This window comes from Ictalurus punctatus, chromosome 15 (assembly GCF_001660625.3).
Source record: "Ictalurus punctatus breed USDA103 chromosome 15, Coco_2.0, whole genome shotgun sequence".
Taxonomy (NCBI): domain Eukaryota; kingdom Metazoa; phylum Chordata; class Actinopteri; order Siluriformes; family Ictaluridae; genus Ictalurus; species Ictalurus punctatus.
In genome coordinates this window covers 26,558,405-26,580,226 of record NC_030430.2, presented here as the reverse complement: position 1 = coordinate 26,580,226, position 21,822 = coordinate 26,558,405, and the positions used below count along the sequence as shown (strand labels likewise).

General features: G+C 42.1%; 1 protein-coding gene across 2 annotated transcripts; it reads right to left on the bottom strand.

The window, feature by feature from the left end:
- Nucleotides 1–10,504: 10,504 nt before the first annotated feature.
- Nucleotides 10,505–21,719, bottom strand: LOC108276325 (rab GDP dissociation inhibitor alpha). 2 transcript variants are annotated; one of them, XM_053686418.1, is made up of 11 exons: nucleotides 21,450–21,719; nucleotides 19,766–19,873; nucleotides 18,054–18,153; nucleotides 17,632–17,766; nucleotides 16,877–17,075; nucleotides 16,622–16,753; nucleotides 16,452–16,551; nucleotides 15,407–15,578; nucleotides 14,564–14,708; nucleotides 14,297–14,351; nucleotides 10,505–13,716 (listed from the first exon to the last, which is right to left on the bottom strand). In XM_053686418.1, the coding sequence occupies exons 1-11, from the start codon at nucleotides 21,492–21,494 to the stop codon at nucleotides 13,564–13,566; spliced, it is 1,344 nt and encodes a 447-aa protein (XP_053542393.1). In that variant the 5' UTR covers nucleotides 21,495–21,719; the 3' UTR covers nucleotides 10,505–13,563. The 2 variants fall into 2 exon arrangements, with proteins under 2 accessions (XP_053542393.1, XP_053542394.1); XM_053686419.1 differs by lacking the exons at nucleotides 19,766–19,873; nucleotides 21,450–21,719 and adding an exon at nucleotides 19,170–19,288.
- Between the last annotated feature and the right edge of the window lie 103 nt (nucleotides 21,720–21,822).

Here is a 21,822-nt window from a genome sequence, read left to right as displayed (position 1 = left end):
TTTAGTGTTGCGTCTTTATCGGCTTCTCTGTTGAGGAAAATAAATGACACGTGAGGAGGAGACGCGAGACAGAGACCAGCAGGAGACAAATGTGTTTCCTCTCTGATGACCCATGTGTCCTTCTCAGAGTATAATGACAATGCTGTTACCTTGTGTGTGTGTGTGTGTGTGTGTGTGTGTGTGTGTGTGTGTGTGTGTGTGTGTGTGTGTGTTATGTTGGCTATTTTATTTCTTCAGAATGAATTTTTTCCCATTGGCTGAGTGTTTTGTGATGTTTTGCGATGTTGAGCGATGTTCTGACTGCACCGTGATCCAGGAGAATCCCCTCCTGTGAGAAGCAGTTAAACCTGATCACGTGTGGCGTCCGTGGCAGCTGGATAAACACAGCTCAGGTTCTTCCACAAACACATTTTAATCAGCTCTCGTGTCGTCAGAGACCTTTTCACTTCTACATTTAAGCTAAAAACCTCCTGTGTGTCTCTACACCTCATTCCTGCCGAACAACTACAGACCTTTCCGATCGTCAGTTCCTTCTGAAGTAAAATAATAATAGTAATAATAATAATAATAATAAAATAACACACACATACACACGCACACACACACACGCACACACATATGTGTGTGTGTGTGTGTGTGTGTGTGTGTAAAAACCAGAGAAACAAAAAAATCTGCAATTGAAGAGGGAAGTTTATCACTTCGACTCTAATCAGATTTTCTGCATTTCCACATGAAACTAAACAGATTCAGTTTTGGTGAAATAAATACAGTTCAATTCAATTTTCATCTTAGCTTATCAACGTTTCTGAGATAAATAAAAGACATCTTAATGATATTATCTTTCACTGCTGCACATGATGAAACTGAGAGGCCATCCATCTAAAGATTACTTCTTTGCCACGTGGTCCTAGTACAAGTTCTTCTGTCTGATCAGAATTAAGTAAAAGGAAGTTAATAATCATCCAACATCTAATGTCCTTTACACATTCCTCAACTTTACTAAGCTGCTGTCTGTCCTCTGGCTTCGCTGAAACATACAGCTGTGTATCATCAGCATAACAGTGGAAGATCATTCCATGTTTACGAATAATTTGACCTAGAGGTAGCATATATAAAGAAAAAAGCAGTGGGCCTAAAACAGAACCTTGTGGAACACCAAATTTAACCTCGGTATGTGTGGAGAAGTCTCCATTTACATCTACGAACTGATAACGATCGGTCAGATAAGACCTGAGACAGGAGAGGACTGTTCCCTTAATGCCAACAACATTTTCTAATCTATCAAGGAGAATAGTGTGATCTATAGTATCAAAAGCTGCACTAAGGTCGAGTAACACAAGCAGCGAGACACAACCCTGATCAGAGGTCAGTAGAAGGTCATTTACTACTTTAACTAACGCTGTCTCTGTGCTACGATGAGGTCTAAATCCTGACTGATGCATTTCATGAATGTTGTTCCTGTGTAAGTACGAGCATAAGATTGAGCATAATAAAGAGGTTTGATATCGGTCTATAGCTGGACAGGTGAGAGGGGTCGAGGTCAGGTTTTTTAATCAGGGGTTTAATCACTGCTCATTTAAAGTGCTAATGGAGGAATCAATTCATTTTAACAGAGGTTCGTTTACTTGTGCAGTGTTTGTTTAAGGAAATATTCAGCACAGATCAGATGATGTCATCGCTGGATACAGGTGAAGATCAGGGGACGGAGCTGGAACGTTCCACACAGGAAAGACCGGACAGTTCCATGACAAGCTTGTTATAGAAGGATTCCGTATAAAATCTTGTGGATCAGAACCTTGATATCCTGAACAAATCCTCAGATGATCAGTTATCTGTGCTGCATGTTATTTACTGCTTATTTATTTCATTCTAATAGAAATATAAACACACTTTGGAATCTTTGGTATTTCTGTTAAAAAAAAATTTAAAAACAGGAAAGCTGTTCTCTCCATTTCCGTTCTCTGTAGACAGAGAGACTCAGCAGCGCCCCCTACTGAGCACACGTGTTTTGGTGCTTTTCTTTTTCTTTTTTTATTTTAACACTTTATTCAAATGTAGTTGTTTTGTAGATGAAACCTATAATTCTGTCCTAAAGTGAAAGTCCTTCCAGCTCTGATTATTCTGCAGTAAGCCTCATAATGTTTTCATTAAAGCTGGAAAGTGTGAAGAGGTGACAGAGTGAAAATCACGCAAACCAGCTTCACTCTTTACACCTTCACATTATTTAAAATCACAAAAAAATAATTACAAAACACTGTAGCCTTATTCAAATATTAAAATGTTTAATTTATTACCTTGATTAAATCTTTTTAATAACAGAATTATTTAAAAAATCAACCTGAATTTATTTATTTGTTAATTTGTTTATTTATTTATTGTGGCTGTGGATCAGGTGGTAGAGCGGGCTGTCCACTAATCATAGGGTTGGCGGTTTGATTCCCGGCCCACGTGACTCCACGTGACTCCACGTGACTCCACATGATTCCACGTACCGAAGTGCCCTTGGGCGAGACACTGAACCTTGCTGAAAGTTGCTCCTGATGGCAAGTTAGGGCCTTGCATGGCAGCTTTGCTACCATTGGTGTGTGACTGTGTGTGTGAGTGTGTGAGTGAGTGTGAGTGTGTGTGTGAATGGGTGTGTGAATGGGTGTGTGAATGGGTGAATGAGTCACAGTATAAAGCGCTATATAAGTGCCCCATTTACCATTTGTTTGTTTAATGGCACTTGGAAATGATGTTGTGTTTTATTTTGATCTGTTTATTTCTTCAGAAACATCATTTATTTCTGTATTTTAGAGCTTGTACCGGACCTGGAAATGTATATATATATATATATATATATATGTTGTTATTTTACAATTTCAGATTTCAGGTGTTTACGCTTCAGTCTTTAACTCTGTCACACTCCAGTGTGTAATATTAATAAACACAAACAGAGCAACCGGAAATAAACCGTCCTCGGTGTCTCTGAATGGTGTCTCTATGTAAATGTCTCTTGTTTAGTTTTGTGCTGGAGATACGATGTTAATGGAAGTGTATAGCCTGCACTGTAGCGCCTCTCCTGGTGGGGAGGAAAGATTTTCTAAACTGGGTTTGAGGAGAAATTAATGAGATTTTCATCCAAACTCCTGGAGGCTGTGTCACAGGAACGGCATCGCCCATAAATCACCAACATTTACATTTAATACAACAAATAAATGCTTTTATATCAACTGCAGTAAGAACAAAAAAGAATAAAAAGCAGAGGAAAGTGCTCAGGATCTGAACTCTTTAAAAAAAAGTCTCTGAGAGAAAAAACTGTATAAATAACTGAATAAATAATGATGTTAATATCATGTCTACGGTGGAATTCCAGCTGCTCCGCTGGTTTCTCTCATGTCTCTCTCAGACCTGCTCAAGCGTACGATTTACAAATAAAGACAATCATGTGTTTATTGTTGTAGTAAATAAACACTGTCATTACTGTAACGGAGTGATGAATAAAACATGATGGAATCACGCGGGTAGTGCTGTGAGCTTGATCTGATATCATTTCACAGTCTGGGGAATTTATTGGAGTTTAACGTTAGCAGAAATGAATCGAATAAACTGTTATGTAATCAAAAACAATGTGATTATGATTAATACATGATAATTATCCATATTATCTGTGTTCAGTCCACATGCTCTGCTGATTCGGATAATAGTGAAGCTGTTTTAATAAATTGTTGATAGTCATGATAATTGTGTAACTTTAATGTTTTTACTGCAGCAGTTCTCTGTAAAAAGTTTCTAATTTATCAATAGATTAATTGGTTCATTGCTACAGCTGAGGCATGTTCAGGTTCACACCAGAGATTACTGAATGGAATGTGTATATTATTATTATTATTATTATTATTATTATTATTATTATTACAGCATACATACCAAACTGTTAGGTGTAACCCGGCTCTAACTTTTACTCACATGTTCAAACATTTGTGAGATAAATCATGAATAATGAATTAATTATCTGTAATATTTATTATATCTACCTAGTGATTGTGTTGTTCTCTTTCTGAACCAGGAGATGTGACAGAATTCTTTCCGCTCCACACTGACACCTAGCGGTCCGAGTTCAGCGGTATGTCTGCGGCTCTCTGTCGCCCTCTGGTGGTTCTGCAGTAACTGTGTTTTTCTCAGTCAGATCTGTTATAACCTTTCCGCAAGTAAATAACAACTACTGTAAAGAAAGAATGAAGAATGAACAAAAATACTCAATTCTAACTGAGGTTCTGATCAGAGTTTTCTATTCTCTCTGCTGAGTCAGATACTTTATACTTTATACACGAATCACATCCAACTTCTCCATCATCGTTTTCTTATGAATGTCAAAGTTAAAGATTAATATAAGACTTTGTACCACTTCAAATGTACATTAAGATCAAACTTCCTATAGTAAGAGTCAACTCTTTTGGAGTTAGTTAGATTAGATTAGATTAGATTAGATCAGATTAGACATGTGCATTTATTCATGCTTGATATGTTTATTCATGTTTATGTTAATTGTATTTAAATTTATCTTGATAATAAAAAACACAGCTTTCCAAATGTGCTGTTTTATTATTAATTATATGTCTGATGTAAAAGTTAAAAGGGAGAGAATTAACCGCTTTTTATTTTATTTTATAACACTATATGAGGTTGGTATTGGACCACAGTTACAGAAACATTCGAATAAATTCTCTGAATGAACCAATTGATATGTTTGATGTTTGTGTAATGATGATATTTTATGTGTATTTAAATGGCTTTATAAATGACCTAGTTATGGTGCCCTGTGATGGACTGGCCCCCTGTCCAGGGTGTACCTCACCTCGTGCCCGATGCTCCCTGGGATAGGCTCCAGGTTCCCCGTCACCCTGAAAAGGAAAAGCGGTGTAGAAGATGGATGGATGGATGGATGGATGGATGGATGACCTAGTTATGACGCATGTGTTCTGTTTGATGTATTTCAGGCCATGCTGCTGTTCTGGGTTTCTTTGTGCTGCAATATCCTGCCTTTTCAAACTTTAAACAAATAAATAATAAAAATAAAACGAACACACCCCGTCTTCATGGAGCTCGCGTTGTGCTCCGTGTGTCCTGCTGGAACAGTTCAGGCCTCAGTTCCAGTGACGCGTACAGAGACGCTCTATACACCTGTGTTCTGCAGACTTCGTGGTAACAGTTTGGGGAAGAAGCTCATATGGGTGTAATGGTCAGGGGAGCACATACTTTTGGCCGTATAGTGTATATTAATGGACTGCACGTGGACGTCTGGAAAGAGGTTATCATAATTAATAATAATGATGAAGAGTTAATGCCAGTGTAATACGACACGACTACATTATAATAAACATGACTGAGTGTAGCTCTTTATTTATTTATTTATATACCGTACGTTTAACACTAGAAATGAAGCGGTGTTTTTTTCATTCTAACAGGTTCAGGAATGTCGTACTGCGGTTTGAACACAAGACATTTCTTTCTAAATCTGACCTGAACAACATTTTAAAGTCTTCTGATATTCATTCTCAGAGCCTTAAACCCAGTCGCGTGTGCATGTGTGTATCTGTACGTGTGCGTGTGTACGTGTGCGTGTGTACGTGTGTGCGTGTGTACGTGTGTGCATCTGTACGTGTGCGTGTGTGCGTGTACGTGTATGTGGGTCTCCGTGTGTGCGTGTACGTGTGTGCATCTGTACGTGTGCGTGTGTGCGTGTACGTGTATGTGGGTCTCCGTGTGTGCATGTGTATGTGTGTCCGTGTGTGCGTGTGTGCATGTGTATGTGTGTCCGTGTGTGCGTGTGTGCATGTGTATGTGTGTGCGTGTGTGCATGTGTATGTGTGTGCGTGTGTGCTTGTGTATGTGTGTCTGTGTGTGCATGTGTATGTGTGTCCGTGTGTGCATGTGTATGTGTGTCCGTGTGTGCGTGTGTACGTGTGTCCGTGTGTGCGTGTGTATGTGTCCGTGTGTGCGTGTGTGCATGTGTATGTGTGTGCGTGTGTACGTGTGTCCGTGTGTGCGTGTGTGCATGTGTATGTGTGTGCGTGTGTGCATGTGTATGTGTGTGTGTGTGTGCAGGTCTCCGTGTGTGCATGTGTATATGTGTCCGTGTGTGTGTGTGTGTGCGTGTGTATATGTGTCCGTGTGTGCGTGTGTGCATGTGTATGTGTGTCCGTGTGTGCGTGTGTGTACGTGTGTGCAGGTCTCCGTGTGTGCATGTGTATATGTTTCCGTGTGTGTGTGTGTGTGTGTGTGTGTGTGTGTCCGTGTGTGCGTGTGTGTACGTGTATGTGTTCACGTGTGTGCGTGTGTGTGTGTGTGCATGTGTTCACGTGTGTGCGTGTGTATGTGTGTGTCCATGTGTGCGTGTGTGCGTGTGTGCATGTGTATATGTTTCCGTGTGTGTGTGTGTGTGCGTGTGCCCGTGTGTGCGTGTGTGTACGTGTATGTGTGCCCGTGTGTGCGTGTATGTGTGTGCATGTGTCCATGTGTGCGTGTGTACGTGATCACGTGTGTCCGTGTATGTATCACAGCAGTGTAAAATAAATCCGGAGTGAACTGGTCCAGCTGCATGATCTACAAAGCCGTCAGTCTTAGCTCCGCAGTGCGGACTGTCTCGCCACGTGTAGATCACGTGACCACGAGACTGCGAGTGAAGGTGCAGGAGAAGACATTGCAGTCGTGGCGTTGGGTCGTGTCCCAAATCAAACCCTAAACCCTAGACTCCCGCTTCACGTGAGCACTCCGGTGACGGTGTTGGGTGAAAGTGTGGAGCTGTGATGAGTCTTCGAGTGTGTCGGGTTTAAAGCCTGAGGCGATCTGAACGCTCCGTAAACACGTGACGTCGAGGCGGCGCGTGAGAAGAGCTGCACGTGTGTGATGTGTTTGTGAGACTGTGAGGAGAAGTTTATCATTTAAAGTCTTGATAAACTGTATATTGTGTGAAGACTGAATATAATCAACACACACACACACACAGACACACACACACCATACACACACCACACACACACACCACACACACCACACACACACCACACACACACACCACACACACACAGAGACACACACCACACACACACCACACACCACACACACACACCACACACACACACACCACACACACACACCACACACCATACACACACCACACACACACACCACACACACACACACCACACACACACCACACACACCACACACACACCACACACACACCACACACCATACACACACCACACACACACACCACACACACACAGAGACACACACACCATACACACACCACACACACACACCACACACACCACACACACACCACACACACACACCACACACACACAGAGACACACACCACACACACACACCACACACACCACACACACACCACACACACACACCACACACACACAGAGACACACACCACACACACACCACACACCACACACACACACCACACACACACACACCACACACACACACCACACACCATACACACACCACACACACACACCACACACACCATACACACACCACACACACACACCACACACACACCACACCATACACACACCACACACACACCACACACACACCACACACACACCACACACACGCCACACACACGCCACACACCACACACACACCACACACACACACCACACACACCATACACACACCACACACACACCACACACACACCACACACACACACCACACACACACCACACACACATCACACACCACACACACACCACACACACACACCACACACACCACACACACACCACACACACACACCACACACACACACCACACACACACCACACACACACCACACACACACACCACACACACCATACACACACCACACACACCACACACACCACACACACACCACACACACACACCACACACACACAGAGACACACACCACACACACACCACACACACACACACACACACCACACACACACACCACACACCATACACACACCACACACACACACCACACACACCATACACACACACCATACTCACACCACACACACCACACACACACCACACACACACAGAGACACACACACACACACAGACACACACACACCATACACACACCACACACCACACACACCATACACACACCACACACACACACCACACACACCACACACACACCACACACACACACCACACACACACAGAGACACACACCACACACACACCACACACACACCACACACCACACACACACACCACACACACACACCACACACACACACCACACACCATACACACACCACACACACACACCACACACACACACCACACACACACACCACACACCACACACACACCACACACACACCACACACACACACCACACACACACCACACACACACACCACACACACCACACACACACACCACACACACACACCATACACCATACACACACCACACACACACAGAGACACACACCACACACACACCACACACACACCACACACCACACACACACACACCACACACACACACCACACACCATACACACACCACACAGAGACACACACCACACACACACCACACACACACCACACACACACACCACACACACACACCACACACACCATACACACATCACACACACCACACACACACACACCACACACACCATACACACACCACACACACACACCACACACACACCACACACACACCACACACACCATACACACATCACACACACCACACACACACACCACACACACACACCACACACACCATACACACACCACACACACCATACACACACACCACACACACACACCACACACACACACCACACACACACCACACACACACACCACACACACCACACATCACACACACCACACACACACCATACACACATCACACACCATACACACATCACACACCATACAAAATCACACACACCACACACACACCACACACACCATACACACATCACACACACACCACACATGCACCATACACACACCACACACCATACACCATACACACATCACACACACACACCACACACACCATACACACATCACACACACCACACACACCATATACACACCACACACACACACCACACACACCATACACACATCACACACACACCACACACCATACACACACCACACACACACATCACACACCACACACACACCACACACCACACACACCACACACACACACCACACACACACCACACACACACCACACACACCATACACACATCACACACCATACACACATCACACACACACACCACACACACCATATACACACACCACACACACACCACACACACACCACACACACACACCATACACACACCACACACACACACACCACACACACCATACACACATCACACACACCACACACACCATACACACACCACACACACACACCACACACACCATACACACATCACACACACACCACACACACACCACACACACACCACACACACACACCATACACACACCACACACACACACCACACACACCATACACACATCACACACACCACACACACCATACACACACCACACACACACACCATACACACACACCATACACACACCACACACACACACCACACACACCATACACACACACCACACACCACACACACACCACACACACACACCACACACACCATACACACATCATACACACCACACACCATACACACACCACACACACACACACCACACACACACACCACACACACCATACACACATCACACACACACCACATCACACACACCACACACCATACACACACCACATCATACACCATACACACATCACACACACCACACACACACACCATACACACATCACACACACCACACACCATACACACACCACACACACACACCACACACACACACCATACACACATCACACACACCACACACCATACATACACCACACACACACATCACACACACACCACACACACCATACACACATCACACACACACCACACATGCACCATACACACACCACACACCATACACACACCACCCACACACACCACACACACCATACACACATCACACACACCACACACCATACACACACCACACACACACACCACACACACCATACACACATCACACACCATACACACCACACACACACCACACACACCATACACACACACACACACACACACACACACACACACACACACACCACACACACATACACACACACACACACACACACACACACACACACACACCACACACACATACCCACACCACACACACACACACACACACACCATACACACCATACACACATCACACACATACACACCACACACACACCACACACACACACAAACACACCACAAACACCACACATACACACACCATACACACACACACACACACCACACACTCATTACACACACCACACACACACACACAAATACACACTGTCTCAGTCGTGTGCCTTTATTGTTCCACATTGTTTAAATGATACAGCTTTATAATTTACTGAGATGAACAGGACATCAGCTACACACTCACACACACGTGGGTTTTACATCGTTAAAGAGATCACGTCACTGTCCATCTCCTGCGTGTCCTTGTAAAGCAAAGACCATGAGACAACACCAAATATAGAACTATTCTGATTTTTTAATTAAATAAATATAAAATCAAGGTGTTACTGACGGAAAACGAAATTCAAACACAGTTTATTATCAGAGACGTTAAGAAAGGAAAATTAGATTCCAGTCGTTTGAGGCTTAAAACACAGACTGAATTAAGAGCAACTTGTGTGTGTGTGTGTGTGTGTGTGTGTGTGTGTGTGTGTGTGAGAGAGAGAGAGAGAGAGAGAGAGAGAGAGAGAGAGAGTTTTATGGCTAGCTAAAAATCAAGTTGTGAATTTGAGGAATATAAAGTGTGAAATCTGATGTTATATTCATTAATCGTTTGGAATCATTTGTTTACGCCACTCACAATTGATTTATTAAACGGATTCTTTTTCGCTATTTTGAAATATTATAGTTTGTTAAAAGTTTTTTTTAATAGTCTTTTGGTGGCAGAGTGCGTTTCCAATTCAGTTTATCCAATTCAGATTTTAATTGATAAAACACTACGTCCACATTTGTTTACTGTTTATTTCAGCCAATCAGCAGTCAGGAAATCAGTCTGGATCGAATGTACTGATTTCAGTTTTAATTTTGTGCAGCTGAATATTGTAAAAAATGAATTTGAATGAAATGTAATATACAGTGGCACAAATATTCCTTACGACTATGAAATAACTCGTTTCATATCGGGTTAATGAGGTTAGTGAGGATAACGAGGTTAGTGATGTTAGTGAGGATAACGAGGATAATGAGGTTAGTGATGTTAGTGATGTTAGTGAGGATAACGAGGATAACGAGGATAACGAGGTTAGTGATGTTAGTGGTTAGTGAGGATAACGAGGTTAGTGATGTTAGTGAGGATAACGAGGATAACGAGGATAACGAGGTTAGTGATGTTAGTGAGGATAATGAGGATAACGAGGATAACGAGGTTAGTGAAACGGTGATATGAGAATTCTCAGTAACTTTATCAGACTGTAACCGCAGTGATGTGAAAGTGTTAAAATAAAACTCAGGCTAATGTTCATGTACACAATAACGAAAGACGAGACGTGTAATAAATCACGTGTAATGAGCCACGTGATGCCGTGGTGAGACGTAGAGAAAGACAGAAATATACAGACACACGTTTATCATCATTACAGTCTGACATGTTCGTTAGTACAGGGTTAATAAAGGGTTAATAAAGGGTTAATAAAGGGTTAATAAAGGGTTATTAGCATACTGATGAATATTGCACAGCTTCCATCTGTAGCTCATCTTTTAACACACAGCTACAGAAAATAAAAATCACACACGACACAACACACAGAACATCACCGTCTCGGGAATGAGTTCATTAACTAACGGCTCAAATCACGTGATCATAACACACCAGACCTTCATCACGTCCAATCAGCACGCCAATAAATCTTTACTTCTGCTTATCCTTCATCATTTTCACTTCCTCTTCACCTCATTCTCTTTCTTGTCTCACTTCCTGTTTCGTTTATATTCTGAACACCGCCGTGTCCGTCTCTGCTCAGACCGACGGTGAAATATCGGCACGATGTCACACACAGTCACTCGGCCAAGAGAGAAGACATGTCCGTGTGTTTAAGATCAGATTTCTGTTCAAATCTCAGACATCAAACTCTCTTAACCATCACCTGTATTCGCCATAAAACGTGTAAACGTAATCAATTCTTTCACAGGTATTGTTCTATTCGTTACTTAAACCGTGACATGGATCTCCAAACTTCATCCACATCAACATCACATTCCTACACCCGGACCCTGCTATAAGCTCCGACCCATCTGAATCTGCAGGAAGAAAATGATGGACAAAGTATAAAGTAAAATAAAGACAGTCAGGACAGAGAGCTGGAGGGAGAGGCCTGTAGGTGGCGCTGATGTTCCAGCGTCAGTGCAGAACATCTGTTCCATTGTGCCCATATTTTTAGATTTGAAAGATAACAAACATCAAGCACAAAAAGTGGAGCAGAGTAAAACATGAGGAGATGGAGGTTAGCGTTAGCAGCTGTAATAATGTGATTAGTATGTGCTGCGAAAGTTGTGTAATTCCAGGTGGGAATGGAATACATGATCATTTTCCCCACTGAGAGAAATAATGCATTCTGGGAATTTGGAAATCTGGTGTACCAGCAGGGTTTGGGTGTAAGATCTACGAGAACGGCTCATCGTGTTACAGCGATAAAGCTGGTCCATGAAGGAGATGGGAATGTGGGAATGTGGGAATGATTTCCAGAACATGAAGGTCGACATTCTTGTAGAAAAAGCTGACGTTTAAGTGTTTAACTGATTCCTGCACACAGGCATCTTTTGAGATTTTCATGCAAATGAAATTATGTTATAGAGTCAAAGTGTTTATGACGTTCGATTGTGTTACGTTCCGGAAGATCTGAACAGAACAAAGACGTAAAGTTAGCGTCGGTCTGTCCTTCAGAGCTTTAACTTTTATAAATCTGAGTGTAAAAACAATCAGGTCAAGTTCTTCAAACATGCTAATACACACACACACACACACATGCACACGCACACACACGCACACACACACACGTAAACAATAACGCTTGATTTATCAACATGCTGTAGTCACTACTGAACACAACTAACCTGTGAATATAATGGAGAGATGTAAAGACAAGCAGAAAATGAAGAGAAGAGAAGAGGAGAGGTGTGTGTGTGTGTGTGTGTGTGTGTGTGTGTTTGTGTGTGTGAGTGTGTGTGTGTGTTCCAGGAGGTGAAACAGGTCCCATCATTCACACAGGCTCTAACTACACCTTCCTCTGTCTTTCACTCCTTCATATTTCCCAGTAATGACTGTCTGCCCCCTGATTGCCCCGTTTTGCCCCGCCCCATCGTTTGACCTTTCACCCCGTCACACACACCCCGTGTTCTCACTGCTCGTCCTCCCCGAACACGTCGTTCTGTTTGCGCTTCATGTTCTCAAAGTCAAAGTCAGTCCCCGTCATGCGCTTGTAGATGTCCTTGATGTCGTAGCAGGTCGTTTCGAAGTGCGTGGTGGCGTCGTACGCTCGCGAGCAGAAGACCTGCGGAAGGAAGGCAGCGAGAAACGTCAGCCTTCAGCCCTGCGATGGGGTGTAATTACCTCCGTCTGTCTCTGCCGTTTTAACACCGATCTCAAATAAGTAATATTCACATCACGAGTACGGGTTTGTGTCTGATTATTTATCATCGCATATCATTACGAGTAAAGCTTTCATTAAAAAAACTAAAAGCGTAACAGTACACTCAGTGGTGCTTCGGTTCTAGAGGAACCCACAAAGGTTCTGTGCTGAACTGTACATCATAGTGTTTCCTTATCCAAATAATTCCAAGTGGACTCTTTCTGGGAGCTAAAAACCTTTACAGAACCCTGTTTTAGAAGCTAAGGTCCCTTAATTACACAATAAATGCTTTAGGAACCCTAGAAAACACTTTTGTGTACACTATGAACCCCTAAATATCAAAAAAAAAACCTTCAAGAACCATTTTCTAAGAGAGTGTGTAGTAACTGGGTTTGTGTGCAAATGATTGCTCATTATTTTCTCCTTAATATCTAGAACCCTCTAAGTTCTTCATGTTCCAGGGCTGGAGCTGGTGATGAGTATGATGGAGTGTGACACTCACCTGACTCTCTGCTCCGTCGTCTGACGGCTCGTACAGATCACTGATGGCCATGAACCTGCAAAAATAAACACAAACCCACAAACATCTGTTTATGTTCGAAATACGATTTAACGTGAACGCGTGGTGACGGGACTCATCAAACAAATGTAAATAATGAAAGTACAGTTTTGAATGAGTATAAGATAATACTACTAATAATAACAATAATAATAATAATAATAATAATAACAATAATAATAATAATAAGACACGGTGTGTAACACTGACTTCTGGTCGATGGGCTCGAGCAGCTCGAGAGCGGGCTGGATCTCGGCCTCGGGGTCGCTCGTCTCCACCGTGGTGCTGGCGATGGCGATGTATTTACCCTGAGCAGCCACGTTATGGGCGTACGAGATCATACACACGTAAATATCTATATATATAAAAAAACAATAAACAAACAAACTTACAGTATAACAAGGCCTTTAAGGGTTTTTAATAAAGGAGCAGTGTGTCATGTTTAACGCCCCCTGCTGCCTATGAGCTGAATTACAACTGTCAACACTAAGCATGCAACCTTTTAAGGAAAATGGGTGGAGCTGAGACACTGTTTATGGTTTGGAGGCGGAGCTAATTCCTGAAAGCTGAAAAGAAGAAACTAGCCAGGTCCATTACATGGAAACTGTTTTTACAAGACAATCTTTATATTATATATATATATATATATATATATATATATATATATATATATATATACACACACACACACACACACATATATATATATATATATATATATATATATATATATATATATATATATATATATAATCCTATTCGGATAAAATTATAACATCCAATGAGAGAAGGGTCTACTGGGTTCTAGTGGTATTTAATAGTAACCAGAAACTCTCTAATGGGCTTCCATTAGAGAGTTTCTGGTTACTATTAAATACCACTAGAGGAATCTGATGGAAACCATTAAGCTGATAAAATCCATTAAAGTCCATTAAATGATGGAGACCATCAGAGATTCTCCTGTGTTTTTTTCAGCAGTTTGAAAAGCAGTGTGTTTACTTGTATATTAAATAAGAACAGTACTTGTAGAATTCACAGCAGCGTGTCACTGACCCGAGTTGCGGTTCACTTGGTTCTGCGGGATGATGATCTGGCAGGAGTTGGCGTCGTTGGTATTCTTGATCGGATGGCTGAGGATGCAGATGACACGGATCACCTGACCAGCTTTACGCACTCGGTCCTGAACGTAGCTCGGGTCACAGATCAGCTGCTTACAGCGAGCAACCTGAGAGATCAGGAAACCCGAGAACCCCAGCGTTAACGGACACGTTACAGAACCGGAGCGCTGCAGAGAGCTCAGTCTCATTCACTCGGGCTTCACCGATGTCTCAGAGACTGGGACTTACAGAAAGTAGAAATAACGTGGAAGACAAACTCAGAATTAAATCCGTTCTGTTACATGCATTCATCATTTCTATTATAACAACTATCTGCTTTTAGATCACAGAGTTCACAGAGATTTTCATCCATTCTACAGTATCCTGCCATTTTATTAGCGCTTTCAGAACAAATGTAACTCAAATGTCCATAATATTCACATTGTCAAGGTGATTTTCAGTAAATCTATAAAGAAAAACACACACATACACACACACACACACATACACACAAGCTCTATTTCACCTCCCTAAACACCCTGATCACCTCATCTACAAAAACCAAAACACTGACTGCTCCTTTAATCATCTTTAAAATCACTCACCACCGCTTTAATCATTCATCATAAAGATAACTGAGGCCTTTAATCACTGTTAGTTTTGTCCTGTGTGAAGATCAGGTGAAGATGGAGGGAGGATTCTTAGCAAGAGGAAAACTTTACTGTGTGTATATAAATAATAATGACTCTATAACATTAAACTCTCCTGATTCCTTGTGATGTTGCTATTTTTGTTTTTTATACTCTGACTCTATTACAGCCTCATTAATATTCAAATGTATTCAAATACTTTACAGGTCCAATTAACATGTGTAAGGGAACTGAGAGGCTTTCTGTGTACTTGTTATGATTCCTCTGAGATGTTCGGTGCTGTTCAAGTCTGATTCTGATGTTCTGTGCATTAATTATCAGATGGTTAATGATTAGAAGAGAGTACAGTACCTCTCCCTCGGACTTCACCCCCACCACGCGTCCCTTCTCCATAACGATCTCATCCACAGGTTTGTTCAGCATGTAGGTGCCTCCATAGATCGCACTTAATCTAAACAACAACGAAAACACATGAGGGAGATCTCACCTGGTAACCGGGGAAGTGTCGAGAGAACACGTACCTGGCAAACCCCTGAGGCAGTTCTCCGAGTCCGTACAGAGGGTAGAGATACGGGCTCTTCCCGTAACGCGCCAGAGACTCGCTGTACAGTTTAATACGGTTAATGGTCTCCAGACACGGCTGGTCCAGGTAACTGCAGGAGAGACGGAGCGCTCCGTTATTCACCAGCGCACTCAGGAGCCGTGAAATACATCTATAATTAACAGTAATAACTCTGAGCACTGCGGCGTCCTCAGGAGGAATTTTATCTTCTTACTCGTCTGTCCTGTACAGCGCCAGGGCGTGGCCCGTGAAATCGATCACGTCCTGCCCCAGGTCAAACTTCTTATACACGTCACGCATGGTGGTGCTCCTGGGGTCCACGCCCTCGAAGGTCTTGGGGTCGTTCTCATCAAAGTTGGCCACGAACACCAGGAACTTGCGGAACCTTCTCTTCTCGAACATGCCCATCAGATCTGAGCAGAAAAGTCAACAACAACAAAATAAACCCAAAAGTTTTCAACCTTATGTTCTGCTTTAACTTAAACTCAACCTTTATTCACCTTTATTCTTTATTCACTGATTTAAAAATCACTGAGCGCACCTTTAATCATGAATTTTAAAATCCCACTGATCCAACCTTTAATCGTTCGTTTAAATCACTAATGTCACCTTTAATAACTCACTTAAAGCTTTAATAACTCTTCAAAAATCACAGCAGATTGCACTTTAACTTACTGTTAAAATCACTAATCCCACCTTTAATCATGCATTTTAAAATGCCCGATCCCACCTTTAATTACTGACCTAAAAACATTACTGACACCTGCTTTAATCCTTAAATTAAAAATCACTGATCCAACCTTTAATCGTTCGTTTAAATCACTAATGTCACCTTTCATACCTTACTTAAAGCTTTAATAACCGTCTTAAAAAAAACTAATTCCACCTTTAATCTCTGTAAAAAAAAATTTTAAATCCCAGATCTTAGCTTTAATCTGCAGTAATCAGAGTAACCAGCAGGAGACTCACTGGACGCCAGCGCCTCGGATTCAGTCGACGGAACCTTGTAGATTTTTCCTCCTTTATAGACGAAACTTCCCTCGATCACTTTAAAGTCCAGATAACGAGTCACTTCTGTGTACAGCAACATTTTCACCAGCTGACCTGCAGGAACACACACACATGCACACACACACGCACACACACACACACACACACACACACATTCACGAACGTGCACACACACACACACACACACACACACACACATTCACGAACGCGCGCACACACACACACACACACACCTTCACGAACGCACGTGTCTTCTAGGGAATTATTTCGACCCGAACTGAATCACATGACTCTTACAGAAATAAAAATCCCACATTGCTCATTATAATGAGAATAATTTTGAACTGAAACACGCTGAGGATGAGGAAGTGAGCACTGACCGTTAGCCATGAGGAATTTGGGGATGAGATCGACGTTCCAGTCTCGTCCTCGGCCCATGGACTCGGGTGGACTGTCCGGCAGACTGAAGTGCTTATAGAGCTGCAGAGGACAAACACAACATCTCATAAATATATTATTATTAGAGGACCCCTACTGTTTCATTATTATTATTATTATTATTATTCCATCATGGAAGTGCATGGCCCATAGAACCGCATGATAAAGTTGTGACACTCTGAACTGTTATCACAGCCAGTTTGAAGTCTCAAAAGCTCTAGCGCCACCAATAGGTCAAAGTTTCACTCGTTTATATTACTAACTGCTGAACCGTAAGGGCTAGAAACAAAATTCTTCATTCCTCTGAGCCATGGCTCGCGTCGAGTCGACTGCACTGCCACTAGATTTTCGGCCATTTTTAATTTTCTGAAAAAAACGACTTTTTCGAACTCCTCCTAGACCATTTACACCAAAATCGAATCACATCATCTATAGACCATGCTGACGAAAGTTATGGAACGCAAGCTGATTAGTCCAAACGTTCTCGAATAACACACAAACGAATTAGACTGCAAGCACGCCAAAATGGATGCGAGGTTATATCTCCGTAACGCTTTAGCGTATTCATACCAAACTGATTATTTGGTGTAAGCAAGACTCGAGGGAGCAAGTTTCAGAACAGCGCCACCTAGTGGTCACGAGATATGAGAAAAGCACCTTTTTGCTTATAACTTCTGAGCGATTTGACATAAAAGCATCAAATTGGTCTGGATCTGGTGGGTTATACCGAGTTGAAGCATGTGGAAAATTCCTACGTCGGCCATTTTGAATTTAGTCGAAAAATGCTGTATTTTACAAATGACTTAGCATATCCTTACAAAACTCGGTACATGTCTTTGACACAATGTCTTGAAGGGACTAAAAAGTTTTGGGACAGCGGCATCTTGTGGTCAAAAATTATAATGCAATTTTATGCTAATAGCTATTGACTCCTTTTGCCTACTGTCTTGAGGCTGGTCTTGATTTATTCTGTGGTTCATGCCGAGAACAAGTATACCAGTTATGCCATGATCGAGTAAACTTCTTGTCTGCCATTTTTAAATGTTTTGAAAACCTACTTTTTCTAACTCCTCTTCGACCGTTTGTCCGATTTTCACCCAAATCGAAACGCATCGTCTGCAGACCACGGCAACAGTTGATTAGTCAAACCGTTCTCCAATAACACACAAACGAACCTGATGGTGAGAACGGCCAAATGGACATGAGGCTATATCTCCATAAAGCTTTAGCATGTTTAGACCAAACTTTATATATGTCATATCTATCACGACTTGAGGGTAACTGCTCAGTTTCAGAACAGCGCCACCTAGTGTTCACAAGATATGAAAAAAGCACATTTTCGCTTATAAGTTTTGTATGCTTTCTAAAACAATACTTACTTATCCCCTCACTTTGGCCCCAGAATCGCTGCTTACAGCTATATTATTGTCATTATTTTCTTTTTTCTGTCATTGCTGTTATTTGTTGCATTTCTAAAATTTTATTATTTTATTTTAATTGCCTTTTTGTTTCTTGCTTTTTCTGTAAAGATTTCTAAACATAGAAAAGTGCTATAAATGAAGTTTCTTCTGCTTATTATTATTATTATTATTGTTGTTATTATTATGATTATTAAGTTATAAATGGAGATTTGCAGTTGATTAATTGATTGTACCTCCTCCAGTGGTGTGATGGAGGAACTCTCACCACCATAATACTGGTTCCTGTCCATGTGCAGAACCTTCTTCCCGTTAACGGACATGATCCCGGACAGGATGCATTCCTGAGGACATTATTAAAAAAAATGTATTAAAAAAATGATAAGAGAAATATATACATTTCATTCATTCATCTTCAGTAAGAGCTTCATCCGGAGTCAGAGTCGAACACGTGTGTGTGTGTGTGTGTGTGTGTGTGTGTGTGTGTCTGTGTGCGTCCTGGTGTCACATCCAGGGAGTATTCACACGTCACGCCCAAGATACACTCCCGATCCACCGCCACCCTGAGCAGGATAAAGAGCTCACTGAACAGTAATGAATAAAAGTGTGTGTGTGCGTGTGTGTGTGTGTGTGTGAGAGAGAGAGAGAGAGAGGGAGAGAGAGAGAGACAATATAGTTACTGAATCTTGAATAAAGACTCTTTTGAAAATGTTCTTTAACAGTATATTAGTATTCAGACGCTGTGACTGTGTTATTAATTATTTATGTGTCAGTGTGTGTTATTAGTAGTGATGTGTGTGTTGTTATAGTGTAATTTATCCTCTTTGTAATATTAAACCCTGTGTGTGTGTGTGTGTGTGTGTGTGTGTGTGTGTGTGTGTGTGTGTGTGTGTGTGTGTTATATGACACTGGAGGCCTGCAGGTTTTGTGTTTCCGGTTCTGCAGGCTGTAAAACCATATCCACACAGATCGGAACCTAACCCGGAAGTGCCAGTAAACCCGGCGGTGTGTGTAAACAGATGTATATGTTGTTTATAAATCAGCTCATTTAAATGTTTCAGAGTTTCTGCTCGGGTTTCAGACTGGAGATGTAAATGAAGGGCGTGTATAAGGGACCGTGCAGTTATTTTCCCTATCCGTTTTCCATAAGCCCCGCCTCCTACGCTCTGATTGGCTAGCAGCGTCTGGCTCTACACAGAGCTCCGAGCGGAGGATGATTTAAACAACTTTCACATACATATCGCTAAATTCGGCAAACAAACAAAAATAAAATGATGTACTTCAAACACGATTAGAAGCAGGATAATATATATAGATATATTCATTTTATACACATGAAATAACTATATTTTCCCCTCCTTTTCGTTTGCTACAGCGACGCTGTGGACTTCTCAGCTGTCCTCTCATACGGCGCGAGTGAAAACTAGCCAATCCCAGCCCAGGACGCGTGAATCTGCCAGCCAATCCGAGCAACGTTTTCGGAATATGGGTGCGGAAACAACACACAGCCGCCGCCACCACCACCAGTACCACGTAGCATCATCCTGAATGGGAACAGGCCTAACCGGATTGTTTATACAGTTATTTATTTTATAGATATTCAATTAAACAAGCTTATCATAACTCAGTGTTGTTCATTTAATGATTGATTATTATTTTTAAACAATCAGTAAGTTATATAATGAAGCGTATCCACCCAGTGACTGGTGTAAAATATAATAATAAAATTATAATAATAATAATAATAATAAATAGTGTAATGAGTGCATTAATGCTGTGTGAAGAGAAAGAATAATTACTGTAATGTAGTTTTATCTGATTATATAAACTCAGGGTGGTTTGGTTAAAGATGTGATCATTTATTTGATTATTTTTATTGATATTAAACACGCAGTTTGGGTCACAAAGTCAGAAACTTACCGTGAGTCCGGTTCCCAAAACAATCACATCATATTCCTCATCCATGCTGCGTGTTTCTTCTTCAACACCACCACCAGACTCAGACTCTGTGTGTGTGTGTGTGTGTGTGAGAGAGAGAGAGAGAGAGAGAGAGAGAGAGAGAGAGAGAGAGAGAGTGTGACGTCACCCTGTGGCGCTTTAACTGAGCTGTTCTCCACACTGGTTACTTTTCCTGTTTGATCATACACACAATAACGCAATAATTTCTGTGTGTGTGTGTGTGTGTGTGTGTGTCCTCCATACACGGATCCCAAACAGGCCTCCGCCCTGATATCACCCCTCACTATGGGTTGCCAGATCAGAATTTTAAACACCAACACTTCAGCACTTGTTC